Genomic DNA, 17,891 nt, shown 5'->3' on the forward strand with positions numbered 1-17,891 from the left:
TGGGTAGGCCTTTATAAAATGCTCAGGAAAGAGTTAACACAAATCATTCCATATTGAGGTCAAAGGTAAACTGTGCATTGACTGACAGCACAACACATTTATATGCTGAAGCTGGGTTTATGTCGACCCAGGATTGAGTAGTAATACCTGTTTTACTTTTCAGCACACTGAGAAACACTGACATGCTTGAAATGGCAGACCAAGAGACAACTAGGGAATCATTACAATTATAACATTTGTCTTATTTTAAAATGTTAAATGCTACAAACGGCCATTATACAGTAACAGATTCCTTGTTATGAAGTGCCATTCTTCATATTTTATACCCATGCATCATTACTTGGTGGCAGAGAGATGATATGGAGCGCTTCTCTTTTGCTACTGTACAGTAGATGTCAGGAATAGAACAATCTGTCCAAAAAACACTTGTTTGGGACAGTAAGCTACTGCAATGGCTTTATATTTAGCATTCATCAAATGTCTGTTTACCTGTCACTTTGCAAAGGACAGTGGGAGAGTTGTGCAAACAGCCACTCATCTTAAGTCAACATGCACTGTACCACTGCCACTTTAGCAGTTATGGAAACCAAGTGGAATTATAATTATGAATTGCTGTCTGGAAAAATGTATGTTTTCAAGTAATATATGGCGGTGGCAGGATTCATTAGAACCATTTGAACTTGTGGAGGGATAGGAAAATGCGGTCCCTTCAGAGCAGAACAGCAAACAAAACATTTGATTCATTTGTCCTGTAATCATTGAACAATGCCAGCTGGTCCCTTGCCACAGGCTGCTTCCGTGTCAGATATTCAATCTGAAGAAGTTTGACAATGTACATCCCTCAGATGTTTTATTTCCTTATTTATTTCCACCAAAATACTAATGAGTCTTCAAAATCTAAGTAACAAATGCCCTCTCCTTGCTTCTCATTTCCAGCACAGCAGTCCTCCCACATCCACTCCGTGTAGTCTTGAGTCAATTAGCGCAGTATTGTGAAATGCTATTTCTGTTCCGATACATTTACGGGGCTCCTCGAAAGGCACCACTCTTCTCAGAGGAGAAAAGCAAAATGCCGTCTGGAGCAAAGATCGCTTTGGCAATAAAGGTAGATTTTCTCTGGGGAAGAGAAATGAAGTTAAGCTACACTAAAAGGATTTAAGCCTTACTTGTACTTTGTCGTACGATGGTTTATAGTAAATTAAGCATTACACACAAGTCTTCATAACTTGAATGGATAATGCCATCATCACACAGGTTTTTTATGACACTGACTAAGAGTGCACTGTGAGGTTTGAATACCTCCCGTATAGTTGTGGAAGGGATGATCAAAATAGTGGAGTAGGAGACGGCAGAAGAAAGGAACCTCTCAGCGCCACTTTCACCAACAATGTGTGCATAATTTTAATTGAAAATCACACAACTGTTATATCACTAGCCTGTGTGCCATCTCAATCAGAAGAAATATGTCGTAAACGATTAATTAACCTTGTATTGGCAGTGTGACTGACAGCTGTGAAAAAACAGCTCCAACACACACACACACACACACACACACACACACACACACACACACTTACAGTGTATAAAAAGTGAACAAAATGTTCAGAAATGTGTGTTTTGTAGATTATGTCTGCTTTTGTAAGGAACATGCATTTGTGGGATGAGCACCATCCATAGCTGAGTACTGTATGTGGGTTGTGCCCATGGAAAATGTGTAAAATCTCTGCTAACTTATCCCACAAATGTATGTTCTAAATCTAAAGTCTAATAAAGTGGATTTCTAGCGGTATAAAATGTATTGACAATGTATTTTATTTTATATACAAGTATACATACCGGTGTACACACACACACACACACACACACACACACACACACACACACACACACACACACACACACACACACACACAGAGTATCACAACTGTTGAAGAGTATCTGCACGTGCCTTGTACATACATACGGGCATTGTGATACTGGATTTCATGGGTTTTCATCTGAAAATAATTATTAAGGAATGGAATGTAGGTGATTGTAATCACTCAAAATTGTTAATTGAAGTATTTTATTTCAGTGATTAGAATATGTTGAGCCCTAGACAATAAATGGAGTTAAACCATGGTTGGAAATCACCTCAATTCCTCATAGTTTGGGGGGGGGGGGCTTTATGTTGGTCATTTCGTCATTTTGCGAGTGCCCTACGTATATTATTAGGCTTATTCATTCCATTTTATTCATAAGAGTTGTGGGGGCATGCATTACATTTAGTAAAAGTAGCAAGATGTTAAATATTTCTCTTAGATTTTTTATTCCTGAAGAGGACGAGTATCATACAATGTCTTTGATGCCTTTAAGGAGAAACCAGATTTCATGGCATGGATTGGGGAAACAGAACGAATAGGGGGCTGTGATAGACCCTGTGGCTATATAAAGATTATAGTCATAACATTATTGCTTTCATTACATTGGAGGGAGAATATGGACTCTTAACCACATGAACCCTAGCGACCCTGTGTTGGGCATGTTATAATACGCTAACATTCTGCGAAAATAGATTGTAGATCACATGGGACAGATCTACAAGATCAGGTATTTTCGCAGTTTGTAGCATAAAAGGGTTTAAGTGGTTAAGACAAATGTGGCGACTACTTGTTAATATTATAGCCCCATCTCTAAATCTAGAAGTAAACTGTAACACTTAAGTTGAAATTTCAATGAACACATTAAAATGCAAGTATGAATTATCCTTTTTGTAGCATATAGTGACTACAGTATGTACTGTAAGCCTACTGTAGGTCAAGTTGATTTTCATGTGTAAAGAGTGGTGTGCAGCTGTAGTAACTAGTAAAGTATTTATGAAATACCTACAGTATGAATGCTAAGGATTGTTTTGTGCTTATAAGGCCCAGGTATTGATGTTTTCAACTTAAGTGCTACTTTAAGTGAGTGAAAGCTGCTTAATATTGTGCCCATTTCCAATATGCCACATGAATAATGCCAATATAAAATGCATCATCCAGCAGCATTATGCTCAATCAACTAATAAATTCATAAAATCTCACATGGTAAAATATTCTGTACATGAAATACCAAAAAAATACAGCTGTGAATAAACATGGAAATGGTAACAAGGTAATATAGTTAAGGCTAAACATCTTTGTCTAATTACCTTTGTCTAGCTAATTCAATAAGAGTAGCATGCAATCAACGTAACATTGCCACAATTTTACATTAAACAACAAAAGCAATCAACTCAAAACAAATGTATGTGCCCTTCGCCACCACAAATTAGAACCATGTAATGTAGGTTTTCATTGTTGTAAACCATATGGCTTTGTGCAACTGTTCACTGTCAGTAAAATTCACTATCGAAATAATCTTTGTAAAATAATATATCAATAAACGTCATGCCAGAAATTAGTGAAACTCTGTTCTACATGCGCTAGGTGTTTTCTTACATGCCAGATTGTGCTAGTTGTACATCATCCTGAAAAAAATCCAGAGGTCTCTCATCATAGCATGTACGCTTACATCCAGGAACGTGTGTGCTGTATTCCATCACCCTACTTTATATAAGGTGTATGTGCACATTATTCATATTCTACATTTCTTTTGATAAAAGAATATTGTCCATTAATAAATCGGGAATTGTACATGGGGTTAGGGGTGAGTTTAAATATTTAGCCTGTTTTACGTGAAGCGATCTGAATTCATCTTTCTGAGTTTAGGGGGCAGGTGTCCGTCCATTCTGCCCCCTCCTCCCCCTGCCAGTCGCTGCAGCTTGGGAGGTAAGTCTGCCACTGACTTGCTCATGGGCTCCGTGCAGATCTTGGAGCCCAGCTTGCCGGCCTGCTTGTCGTCAGAGACCCCGGGCACCGAGCTGATGCGTTGCAGCTTCATGGGCAGGTCTCCGAAGCTGTATGTCATCTCCGAGGTGGTGGAGCTCATCCGCAGCAGCTTCTTGGGCAGGCCATCGCGGCCCTGCATCTTCTGCAGCTTGGTGGGGAGCTTGGTGGCACTTTCATTGTCCTCCAAGGTCTCCAGGCAGTCCAGGGAGCTGTTCTTCTCCCCGCTGTTGCACAGGGACGGAGCCATGAGGGGCGAGGAGAGGAGCAGCGCCTCCTCCTGTTCTTTAACACTGTGCGGCGTCGTATTCACCTCGAAAGTGGCATGGAACTGTGAGTAGTCCACCTTGAAGAAGCCCTCCTCTAAGGAGATGACGGGGTAGAAGCGGTGACCCCACAGAACCTCGTCCTCGGTGTAAGACGTCCTCGCTTGGCAAGTCATCCCTGTCGAAAACACACAAACAATGCACAGAATAAATCACACTTGGCTGGATGAATAGTTTGCTAGTTATTACTACAAATTAACTTTCAATGTTGAATTCTTTGTGGCAAATGACATTGCCATTGTCTTGTCAGTGCACAAAATGTAAGAATACTTCATGTTTTGTTTTGGAGATTAAACATTTGACTATCATATTAAACAGACAGGCCTGATTCAATTACATCCCTGGCCTGGTGCCCTTAGCTTCAACATTGGGGTGTTCTTACATTGTTTTTGTGCCATTTTCAGATCACTAAACGAACACTGCAAACAAAACTGCATCAATAAATTAGTACTTATTAGCGAGGCATCTGCTTACATAAAATGTTTAATTGATTTTCAGAGAGCAAAAATTACAATTATGAGGAAGTTCCAGTCATTTTGAAGAAGCAAATGTGCTGCTTAATCATTTGCCGTGTATACAATTAATTACTTGAACTACACACTGCATTAAAATAGTTGAATGGAGGCATTCAGCTAATGCAGTTTGTATCCTGAAATTATTTCATTTCCTTGACTTTGTGCAGTGCACATTTGTTTAAAGTGTCATATTTATCCATACAGAACTGTTCAGAACTGACTGATAATAATTACTCAACGGACTGAATCAAGCAGCCGTAAAGACACCTAATGTCTGTGTAATTTGATGAACATACTATACAGCATACAGTGGCAACTGGCGGCCCGGGGGCCACATGCGGCCCCCACCATCACTTAATGCGGCCCTCAGGTCAATATCGGTCTATATCTCGTAGCTTAATGACTAGTATTACAATTTTATTTTATTTTATGTCCAATGTATTTGTATTTAAGTTCATCAAGTTAACATACATAACGTAAGAATAAATGTATTTAAAAAATAATAATACTTTTCAGGATTCCAATTAAAAAATAGCAAAAAATAATTCACGATTCCACTTAAACCATAATAAAAAATAAATAAATACATATTTTTGCTACTTTTTTTGTGACAAACTACTAACTAGAATGACAAAGTAGGGCAATAATTTTAAAAAGAAATGTACGGAGATAAGAGGTTTGGGCCCTCTGGAGTGAATGTGGGAATATAGTGGGCCTCTCCGTCATCAAAGTTGCCCACCCCTGCTATACAGTATGTGATTTTGACTGTTGGATCCCTGTCAATATTCTGGGGCAAAGGCTCTGTTTATAAAATGCCAAAAACATTGCAAATAAAATGCATCTTTTTATCTTCTTTAAATATACAGCACCGTACACATCCAAACTCCAGCTGCTTAGCAATTCTGTCCACACCTTGACCTTGGTTAGTCACAGCAGATAAAAGATTATGATAGTTAAATTAGGAGGCAAACCGCAGGAGTGCTGACTGCAGATACAGTAGGGGCTGTAGGAGATTAAGCTCACACTAATATTTCCTTGGAAAGTAAATGCTTTCTTAAACAACAAAGGTAGATTTAATCCAAAGCACCAACGTTTACACATGACGCCTCTGTTCTCAGGAATTTCTCAGCCGTTTCTAAGCTGAGACGAGTTTGAAAATCCTTGCTGAAAGCGCTTAATTGCATCCTTTCAAGACTACTAAATAAAAGCACGAAACCTAATTAAGATTATCTATTTACTATCTTCCAGTCATTTTTCCAGTTGTGAAAGCATGTTTGTGCATGTGTGCGATTGTCCTACATTATGGTGTATTTGGCATAAATATTAAGGGACATGGAATAGCACTGCATGCTTAACACTCCCCTCACATCCTCATAAACAAATTAATACAATTAGTGAAATTGTGAGATTAGAATTAATGAGCAGCAACATTAATTTGTTTCACACTAAGTTATGGACTGATTATCAGGGATAATCCACTTTCTACTTGTCATTATTATTCATATCTTCGTATATTCATCTAAAGAAACTTGCATTTAGAACAAAGCCCTTTTAAACACAATACATGTTTTACAGGCTTTCAGAAAGTGAATAGTGAATTTTACACCTCATAATTGTCTGCAACAATATACTTGAATTATACCTTAGTTATATCAACCAAGCACAGTAAACAACAAACTCCTTTTAGCCCAGAGTAAGGGCTGATAAAAAACTGGGGAAACTCATGTTGAGGCTTGCTGAAGTCCATTAGGACCTGTGTGGTTGCAGGATATTAATATCACATGTTTTAATTACTGCCTATTGCTCTGGCAGCAACAAATGATTCATAAATAAAACTACATTTATATTTTGTCTTAAAAAGAACTGACTTTCAAGCTGAATTCTGTTATTTTCAGCGAGTAACACCATCATACGATTAGGCTTTAGTTCTCACTCACTCCTATACAAAGACTACCACACATTGTGTGGATGTTTGTCTTTATGGATACTAGAGGCATCTGTGTTTCCGCCCAATTCCCAAGGTCATGAAATAATTCACCAATAACAGCTCTGTACACAATCACAGATGTGCAAGAGGGTGAACATCAAATGTGGTTGGGGTATAAAGTATTACTTCCGCATGATCACCTCAGAATCCTACAGTAAGTGCTTTAGGTATTAGGGCATTAACGACTTGTGATTTTTGCAATTCGACTCGACTCGGTAAAAAGTTGAGTTGAAGTCGACTTTATCGTTTGATGACGTCATCACATCACACACGACCCCCCCAATTATTTTAGGGGGTCCCCAGATGATTAACTTTAGGTGCAACATTGTTTTCTCACTCAACTGTAAACAAACCAACATAAAGTTTAAGTGTATAGACTATAGAGGATATCTGCACATTTCTTAAGTGACAATTTAAGGACTTTTTAATACCTCTATAATGACAAATTTAACATTGTCCAAATTGTCAAATATATAGAGGCAGAAATTGTGAAAATAGCCGATTTACATGCTCACAACGCCTCGCATCACGAGGCATTGTGAGCATGTAGATATGCTATTTTCACAATAGAAAGTGTTTTTGTTTTTTTTAAACTCTTTCTTTCTCTGGTGGGAGTCGACTTGTGAAAAAGTCGACTTGTCGACTTTTTCGTTAATGCCCTATTAGGTATATGGAACAGTGTTGCAGCGAGTAAGGCCAGAGGAGCTAATGGGGAACTTGAAGCCGAAAAGAATGAATGTGTGTGAATAGAAATCAAGTTGCACTGGCAGTTTGTAACATCGCTCGTAGCCAAAACCTCATCATAATTTGTTTATCAACATGATTGACATCTTATAGTGAGTGTCAAGAAGTGAAACCACTTTTTGGTCTTTTAATGACATTGTTACCGCCACTAATCAGTAGACTTTGTTGCTGTATTATTAAATGTGTGTTGTGTGCCACAATAGTAAAAGGCTGAGCAGAGACACAGAATGCATAGACAGTTAATATCACTTATTTTGATATTGCCCTGGGAGCTCTAATAAACACTCTGTAATGCTATCAAAATCAAATTCTAATATGTACCCAAAGGCCCCCTCCCTGTGAAAAAATACAAGATAGCAATATTCCCCTGTTCCATTGCATTAATGACATGAAACGTATTTCTTACTCTCTATGCTTGAAATATACGCACACATATCGATCAGACGATCATAATACATTGGGAAACATATAAATGAAGGAAAATAAATTATTTTTAAAAGGAAAGTATTTTTGTCTTATTAGTGAAGTGTTATGCTGATATAAAAATTAAATCATACATGCCTGAAACTCAGTGTTTCTATGGAAACCCACAGTGTACCATATCAGTGTATGCAGGTACCACATGACAATCACAGTCCCTTCATTTTAAGGCTAATTTATTAAGCTTTGGTGCAAAAGTGTCGCGCGACATGGCTCGATTATTATTGTCTAAGCATAAAGCATAAATTTGCATATACTGTACATGTATTAAGTTTTAGAGCTCAGATAAAATATACTATTACTATTACATACTATTCCCAATGTTGTTGTTTTTTCAACAATCACTCAATACAAGATCATCCATCCAGCCTTCTAGGCTGGTGAAGTGCTTTAGATTGTCTAAATCATGACCTTTTACAACACATGAGCCCTGTTCAAAGTGCCATTGTTCTGTTGGAATAATATATTTTGGTGACTTTTCATCAGGAAAGGCCTGAGCTCATATTATATACGTCATCTTTAATAAAGCTGAGAGTGATCTCTCCCCGACTCGAGCTTGTCACTCATATATCGTGTGTGTGTGGGGGGGGGGGGGGGGGGATTATATATTATTATTATTTTGAGATCTTGGGGTATTCATCTCTCATTCCAATAATGCATTAAAGCCTTCTAAAATACTGTGATTTTGTTGATCAAAAGCTAAACTCACATACGCCTGTGTGTCATCATGTGTCATTCAAATAGAAGATCTCAGACTTGGCACTGCACCTGCACATTTTGTGTGAGTGACTGAGCGAGTGAGAGAAAGGGCAGCACACCTTTAAAGAGCTTGTCGTTGTCATCTGGCATTAGCTAATTCACTAGTACTGATATAAGAAACATTTTACAAAAAAGAATGAAGGCAATAACTTGGCTAGAGGATATGTCATCTCCTGTTGATGTAGCAGATGAGTCAATTCCTGCTACTGTCTGATCTACAAGCTCAGGATGGTGGAGAAAAACTAGCAAGCCTGCACTCCCTGCGATATTAAAGCCCTATTGATACTTTGTTGACAGTGTCACGCACCGAAAGCTCACAATGCAATGCATCGCGCGCTGTGAGCCTTCGCTATGTGTTATTTTTGGTGTGTGAAACCACTGTACAACGGTGCACAGAAAATACCTTGGCTTACATTCCCACTTAAAAAACACTTAAAATTGTGCCTCTCCGGCTAATGTCCTGACTCCTGGACTAGTCCCTGTGATTTTGACCCACAAGGTGGCAGCCTCGAGGAAGAAACCCAAAATACAAAGGGAATACATAATTGCTCATAACAACCACACCATGGGGTCTAATGAAATACTGTCAACCTCCTAGACACATGAAAACTAGAAAAAGTACAAAACTATGGCACCACCTCTTTAATTGCGACCGTCAGGTCGCACTTACTACCAAAACCTCCTCCGTCACACGTCACACGTCACACGTCACACTTTTTCCCTGCTCATATCTCCGCAACCGTTGACCCGATCCATGCCAGATTTTGCACACACACTCCTTGCCTGCCTAACTACAACCTCCAAGGACCCCCGGAGCCCCAGGGACCCCCAGGTCCCTGGGGGACCCCCAGATGTAAAAAATGACCAAATGTGGTCACACGTCACATGTCACACTTTTTCCCTGCTCATATCTCCGCAACCGTTGACCCGATCCATGCCAGATTTTGCACACACACTCCTTGCCTGCCAAACTACAACCTCCAAGGACCCCCGGAGCCCCAGGGACCCCCAGGTCCCTGGGGGACCCCCAGATGTAAAAAATGACCCAATGTGCAAAAATGACCAAATGACCACCCCAACGGGGCTGCTCACGGGGAATTCCCGGGGACCACCGACTCCTGGTGCTCCAGAACGGATGCAAAAGTGGTGGCGCCCCCAGTGGAGGACCCCCTGCCACTGCAGCACACATAAAATGCCGTAACTCGGGCTAGGAGCGACCGGGAGAGCCGGGGCCGGTACCTATTTGTCCGCCTCGGCGGCGCGGAGACCCCACCCCTCATTTCTCACATGGCCCTCTTCTAGCGCCACCATGAGGCCGATTCTTGCAAAACACATTTTTCGACACTGCTCCTACAATTTTTGCCCTAAAATCACTGACATCGCTACACAGTATGTCTACACTCATGTCATCAACATGGATCTGTCCCATATAGCGCCACCTTCAGGCCGATTTTTTAAAACCCATTTTTGGACACTGCTCCTACAATTTTTGCCCTAAAATCACACAAATCGGTACACAGTATGTCTACACTCATCTCATCAATATGGATGTCCCATATAGCGCCACCATCAGGCCGATTTTTTTAAACCACATTTTTGGACACTGCTCCTACACATTTTGCCCTAAAATCACGCTGCGACCTGATCGGGAGATAAGCATCTCCCGATTAGGGAGTCTTACTGGTGATAAAACATTGACAAATGTACCTGAACGTGCTGCTCCGTAAAGCTTTAAACCGAATTAAGTATGAATGTTACTGTTACCTAATAGACCTATTGTAATAAAAACGGGACTTCTGATGTCAGTATTTCTAGTCAAAATGTTGTTGTCGATCAAAGGGGGTACTTGGATTCAGCGATCAGGAAAAGGGGGTACTGAAGCCCAAAAAGTTTGAGAACCACTGGAATAGACAAAAAGACACATTTGCACAGTTATTTATGCCATTGTAAAATGGTGCAATTACACTTTGACAGCATTCCAGAGATACAATTCATTCCCTTTTTACCCAAAAACTGGAACATTAACACTGCTATTGGTCCAACCCAAACCATCAGTCCCTGACGTCTGATGCTTTCAGCAGTCTGATATGTCTGTCTGATCTATCTGCCTGCTTTTCTTGTAGTACTCACACACACAGATGCACAAATTAGGGCCCTACCAATCAGCAATTATATTCATTTTTTTTACAACAGTATCAGCAATTATGTAGCCGATATGTTCAGATTTTTACCACTTTCAACATTTCAACCTTGTGTCCTTCATTCAGTCATAGGCAAAAATGTCCCAACATTCAAAAATACAGTAGCAGAGCTAGCATGGTCAGTTGGTCACAACATGTTGCAATAGGACAGCTTATACTGTACATGTATTGTATTCTTTTCATTTAATAATATACTGAATTTAAAAAGTTGTATATAAAATGGTTATCTATCTTCATTATGTATGTATGTATGTATGTATGTATGTATGTATTTTTATTTGATTGCGTATTCTAAGTTCTCTAATAGAAACTTTGGTCAAACTGAAATTGATCAAGATGATTAGATGATTTTTTTGACTTTTTGAAAAACGGTGGTAATCTGTGGGCTAGGACTTTTCCAAATCAGGATTTGCATTGGATCCAGAAATTTGCCACCACTCTAGCATAAATCACTCCCATTGTTTGTATCTGGAAATGTCCAATCGAAAGGCATCATACCCAGTAAAATTATACTGTATATAGCCTATTTTACGCATTTAGCGTCTGCTAAATACCTAAATTGTACATTTTGAAAACAAGGTATTTAAAACTGAGGGACATAAAAGCAGAATGGAAAACCAAATTAATAAATGCCAGTTAGCAAATAGGATTCAAATCACTGACAATAGCATTGCTTCTACAGTATGCTAGCATTGAAATGGCATCAATGTGTGTATAGGTTGATTGTCTGTCTTGAGCATTTGATGACAGATAAAACGGATAAAAGAGAAATGATGGAAAGATAACAGACACAGCCCTCTCCTGTATGCCTCCCATTTTCAGATAGTTTTTGCTATCTCAAAAACACCCTTTCTCAACAATCAGACATGAGTTGTCAGTGTGGTCAATATCAAATGTGCAAATATTGAGCTTTCACCACTTAAACCGATATGGTTGAGCGGAGTCCCTCAGGGCTCTATACTAGTGTTTTTTCAGTTATTGTGGGGAAAGCTTTTGCTGAAAATAGCCGATTAACAAGCTCACAACCTGTCGCACCATAACGTAGCGTGTTGTGCAGGGACGTGCAGAGAATGGGCCTTTTGGTGAACATTTCGAAAATAGCAGACCTCCAAGCGACGCATTGCTGTGTACAGTGACAGTGCTGTACACATTCACAGCATGCACACACATCGCTGTGGAGTGAAATAAGGTGCTTAACATCTGCCAAGCGAACAGTTCTTCTGAGAATGATCTCTCAGGATTCAGAAACCCAGAATCCATCTAGGGCTCCAGACTCTAAATAAATGTACTTTCCCTTGATAACACGGAGCTGGCCGCTTTTGTCGTATAACAAAGTGAGACAGCACCTGAGTCGGTGGAGTGACAACTAAGATAAAATGGAGTCTTTGGTGGCTGGAAAAGAAAAGAACTGTAAACTGGGAGGCAGCTTGCCAGTATTTCTTGATAGTGCCAAGTGGTATTCACAGACCAGGTAGGCGAAAAGAAGCTTATCCAGGATATAAAATGCTGAGGATCATATCTGTTTCCAACCTGGCTCAGTAAGGTCATATGTTCTGCTATAGATCTGGGTTTGACAGAACTTGACACACATAGGGCTTCTAGTTTGAAGGCTGTAATGTTAATGTTTATTAGCTGCACAATAATGAGTTTGTAAGTTTGACACAACAGTGCAATCAAATCAATACAAATGCTGAATTAGAAAGGTGGGTCTAATGAAAAAGAACTACCCACCACAAGAAAACTTAAAAAAAAGATAATAATAAATAAAATAACCAAATGTATGTTCCTCTTGCGAGAATCTTTATTTTTCTCGCATTCCTAAGCCAATAATTTGAGGAGACTTTGTGTCTCCATAGGAACAAAATAGAATGTACGTACTGTACATCTCCTCTTTCATCCCCAACCAAGACTCAAACGCCATTTGTTCCAGTGAGCTTTGATTATGCCAGGTGTGTTCATTGTTTTCATAATGGAGAATCAATTTTCTTCCATTTGTACACTCTCATAAATGTGATCGGGAAAGAAGCCTACTGCATGTGGTCGGGAAAGAAGCCTACTGCTGCAAAACATATGTATCCGTTTAATTTCCGCTCAGTACTGATTAATAAGTTATGCCCATACGGGTGAGGGTGGCACTTTAAGTAATTCACATCCAGGTGTCTTCTAATTATATTGAAACAGCAGGCTGCTGCTACCTGTACAGTGTGCATCATGAGTGTGTGTGCGCTGTCTGCCCATGTGTGGTGTGTTATGTGTGCATGTACAATGTACATTCGCACTTTGCCTTCCCTTGTATTCGCGTTTATGTGCTGTACGTGTGTATGCCACTCTTTGCCATCTTGTTTGTGTTGTAATGCGTCGCAGGTTTGTTTGTGTTATTAGTTGCAGGTGTCCATGCTACATGAGACAGGCAGACAGACTACGGTATACACACAGACACACAGTCACTTGTAGAAGATGCTGGCACTGCTTAAAATAATCCCAAATTCCCAATTAAAACATGTAAATTGAAAGGGAAGAAAGTGTGGTAGAATAGTGTCAAAACACCAGATTATGTTAGCTCCATCATGGAACTCACCATGCAATGTACTGGCTAGGGAGAGTGTTTTTTGCAGGTCGTTCAGTCCGATTGTATCAAAAACGCAACTGGGTTAAGGCAGCGGAAGCTTGTGATTGGCTGCACGGAGGTGACGAAAGTCTGGGGGACGGAGATAAACCTAAACCTAACCTTAACCCTAACCCTAACCTCAGTAAAACTAACGCTGGTGAATGCTAACCTGGTGAAATGCTAACCTGCCGACGCTGGTGAAAGCTAACCTGGTGAATGTTAAACTGGTTGGACCAATGGTGCTTAACCCAGTTGCTTTTTTGATACACTCGGACTGAAAGACCTGCAAAAAATACTCTCCCGTACCGGCTGGACTCCCGCCCAAAAACTAGAGGCCCTAGTCTTCACGGATCAGACATAAGAGTAATCTTTTTGGCTTTTGTCAATATATCTAAGCATAGCTTGAAATTCATTTTTATGAAAAAGACTGTGCTATTACACAATTGTATAAGCTACAGTACAGCCACCTAACCTGGAGCTAGAGATGCCTAAGCGCAGCAAATTACACTCAAAATTGTCATTTTTGAGAAAATGAAAGGTTATTCAAATGACGATGATTCTTTGAATGAAGTCCCTTAATACAAGTCAGAGAAAGGATGGTGGGGATCAAAGACTTTCCCCTGAATTCCACATTTTGAGATAACCTTACCAAATACACTCCAACTCTTTCTTTCTTGTGTCTTTCTCTCTCTCTCGCTCTCTCTCACGGTCTGCCTGATTTTCCTTTTCACTCAGCAACACAAACAACCACAAGCCCCCCATACACCATCACACACATACAGTACGCACACTCCCCCTTGCAGCCTCACTCACCAGTGCAGTGCTGTCAGCAAAGTCCCCTGACAGTCTATCAGGGCTGTAGCAACAGCACAAGTGTTATGTATGAGGAAAATGCAAGCAGAAATGAGAATCTGGATGGTGAATATACAGTACAGAGAACATACTGACGACACCACGCCATCCCTGATTCCCCCTTTTATCCAAGCATTGCTCCTATTGTCAGACAACTCACTGTCAACAAAACGCCTGGAAGCACAATCACAGATGGCTTTACGATGTTTCCTAAATGGCGGGGAACAACAATTAAGTGGCAGACAAGACAATCCTGTGGCTCCTAATTCCGCGATGCAGGAAGAAAGGATTACCATTTGTTTGCATTTAAGATCTGTGATATAAAATATTAAAGGGCTATGCAGAGCGGGATCAGCACTGCTGAGCAGAAAGCATAGAGGAGGGTATGACGAGCATGTGTGGCAATGTGCCTCGGAAGAGAGAGGAGATGAGACCACATGAACACTATCGTCCCTATTCTGGGCAAGTCATAATAGGCGAACATTCACTGAAAATTGGCAAACTTTCACCAAAAATCAAACCCATTAGTTTGAAGTGGAGTGGTGCATTTGAGTGGTGCGTGTCATTAGCGACTTTCCTAATGTAGTGTGCCTGTTGCTCCACGCTGCGTGCGTTCTCCGCTCTGCGTTGCTGCTGTGTGTGTTTGTGTGTAGAGCTACTGTAACATGCCTGTTGCTCGACTCTGTGCGTTTTGCGATGCCGAATGTGTGCGTGCACATGTGTGTGTCTAGGCTGCTCAACAGCGCCACTTGGTTACCCTGGCCTACCACTGGTCACCCAGTGGCATTGCAGCTGTTCGTGCTGCATAGGGACATGAGTGCACACTAAGTCGAACGGTGGGAGGCCGCTATCACCGCTCCAAAAATGGCAGATCTACAAGCTCACAACATGTAAGAGATTTGGTGTAGAGGGGAAAAGGAGAGGACCAAGTATAGACCACTGGGGCACTCTGGTCGATAAAGTATATAGGGTTTAACCACATGAACCCTAGTGTCCCTATTCTGGGAGCAAACCTTAGGTGAGAATAGCTGTAGATCTTGTAGATCAGCTATTGTCAGCAAAGAGATTTGTTTTAGAGAGAAAAAAAGGAGCAGGGCCAATTATAGAGCCCTGCGGGAACCTGGTCAACTAAGTATAATGGGCTTTAAGGGGTTAAATATCCACCGGACAGAACAATGCAAATACTTTGTCTCCTTTATAACTTCCCATTTTCAATAAACTGTCTGAAAGGACAGAAGAGATCGTCTGTAAAAGGGTGAAAAGAAAACAAGACGTTTTTTTTTATCGCCAGAAGTCCTATCACATAATCGGTTTCTATGGTGACCACCATCAAGTGGCAAGGCATAATAAAAGTGTTTCGCAACACATTGTTTTTATTTACTTCCATTTGCAGAGATGGAAATAAAGGTGGTTGGGATCGTGTGACATTGGCTTAGCCCAGCCTAGAAATCTTTAGATTTTCTCCCAATGACAGACTCTGTATATAACTGTAGTACTGGGTTTCCAGAAGGTGGCTTACCCGTTCCCTGTTCTCGTTCAATTTCCCATAGGTTTGTTTGATTGGCTCAGCAGTAGATTTGAACCGGAAACCTTATGTGTTTCCCCTTCAAATCTGCTTCCGAGTCAGAGCATGTGAGCGGAGCAGAGCAAGGGGAAAATGCCACTCCGCGCTCAAGGAGGCTGTTGTCATGTTCGTGTAACCTGACTCTGCCAGATGGTGGCGTATTGAGTTGCCAATCCAGCCTCCATCTGGAACCGCTCAGGCCAACCACTGAAGAAGGCCGTCCCTTTTTTCAAGCTATTGGGCAGGTGATTGGATGGGACCGTCTGTCTATCACAGTCACTCTTGATCACTTATTGACGTGTCTGCATGATGTACTGTTTAGTAGCTGCACCGGCAGGAAAGTAAACAATAAACGAGAGCCTCTTTTTTCAAACTTTTGAAGAAAAAGAAAAAGGCTCGCAGCAGCACCGACTTGTTCGTGATAGCGGCAAAGATGAATAGTGAAAGAACTACAGTGCAACTGCAACAGGCCCTTCTCGATCACATCACACCCACTCTCGCTCAGATCCCGCCCATAGCTGCCGCTGATTGGTTCGAACCTTTTTATGTAGGCACAGTCATGTTTAATAAGACAATATTAGATCCTGTCGGTGAGAGTGTGTTTCATCCAAATCAAAAATGTCAAAAAGGTTGCAGATCTACAAGCTCAAAATGCATTGCGTTGTGAGCTTGTAGATCTGCTATTTTCTGTACTTTTGTGCGATGCTGTCATACGACAAAGTAATAGGGCATTTATTTATGAAAAATCACACCCGTGTGAAGTGGAGCTGTGTGTGTGTGTGTGTGTGTGTGTGTGTGTGTGTGTGTGTGTGTGTGTGTGTGTGTGTGTGTGTGTGTGTGTGTGTGTGTGTGTGTGTGTGTGTGTGTGTGTGTGTGTGTGTGTGTGGATCATGTGTACCGATTTTTGTGACATTTGAAGAAAATATGTAGGAAAAGGAGCAAAAAGTGTGTTTTGGAGAAAATTCAAGATGGCGGAAAATCTATCATGGCGCAAATGGGCGTGGCCTATATGGGGAGATGCGTCATGACCCAAGGAATCCAGGGAAAAAATATTTTTAATTTTCCGACCTATGGTTCAAGAGTTACAGGCCAAAACGTAAAGTGGGGTGTTATGGCGCCACCATGCGGCCAAATGACACAATTATTTTTTATTTAATCCTTGAAATCATTATGAACCTCCTCTCCAAGTCTTGAAACTCTAGCCCCTATGGTTTGCGAGAGACAAATAATTGAATTGCGATTCCCATTATAAGTCAATGGGGAAAATTAATTCACTAATAAATTAATATCAATTAAACTATTGAACCTTTCTCTTAGCAAGTTACTAGCCCACGATTCCCGAGTAAGCCGGTCGATTTGACATATGGCGCGAGTGTGTGGTGGCAAAACTGTGGGACTAGTAGCGTGCCGAAGTTTAGGAAGTTCAGGCTACATACAGACACACACACAGACCCACACGGCCACGTATAGGGAGCCTGTGCTTCACACAGCTCCAAAAAACATAAAATGATGAAATAAGCAGAAATAAGGTTTCTGCCTGACAGCAATGATTGTTATAGATATGACATATCTTTTGATATGTTGTATGTTGCTAATGCTTTGCTCAAGTTTGGAAATGTACTAACACCGGTCTCATAGCTTCTTCTTTTGTTGTGTGACAACTTTATAGCCTGGAACCAGACCAATCTGCCTGGGCAAATTCATTTCCTCACCCCAAAGAGTTGGGTGACCTATCAGGGCCCAGTATTGGTCTGGTCTAAACAATTGTGTCCAGAGCAATTTTTTTAACCCACCCCTTGGAAAAGAAATCCATATAGAAGTACCCGACTCACACGCAGTGATATAGTCTCATTAGTCTGGCTAACAACTTTAGGGTTTTGAACTTGTGACAAATATGTGATAAACTGTGTTATCTCTGTGTCTTATCTGTCTATCTTATCTGTCTGACACTCTCCTCTACTGCACCTCTCCACTAACTATTTTGTCTGTGTCTTATCTCCTCTGCTCTCT

The 17,891-nt window shown here is 40.7% G+C and overlaps 1 protein-coding gene across 1 annotated transcript in view; it reads right to left on the minus strand.

Moving 5' to 3' along the window:
• Positions 1-3,690: 3,690 nt before the first annotated feature.
• kcnj3a (potassium inwardly rectifying channel subfamily J member 3a) overlaps positions 3,691-17,891 on the minus strand; it is a gene marked incomplete at its 3' end in the record, with an annotated part of 33,134 nt that continues 18,933 nt past the window's right edge. Inside the window, exon 3 of the mRNA XM_080752667.1 lies at positions 3,691-4,289. Coding sequence (XP_080608793.1) covers positions 3,691-4,289 — 599 coding nt within the window. The remainder of the gene's footprint in view (positions 4,290-17,891) is intronic.

The sequence above is a fragment of the Nannobrachium achirus genome (genome assembly GCF_963921795.1).
Source record: "Nannobrachium achirus genome assembly, chromosome: 22".
Taxonomy (NCBI): domain Eukaryota; kingdom Metazoa; phylum Chordata; class Actinopteri; order Myctophiformes; family Myctophidae; genus Nannobrachium; species Nannobrachium achirus.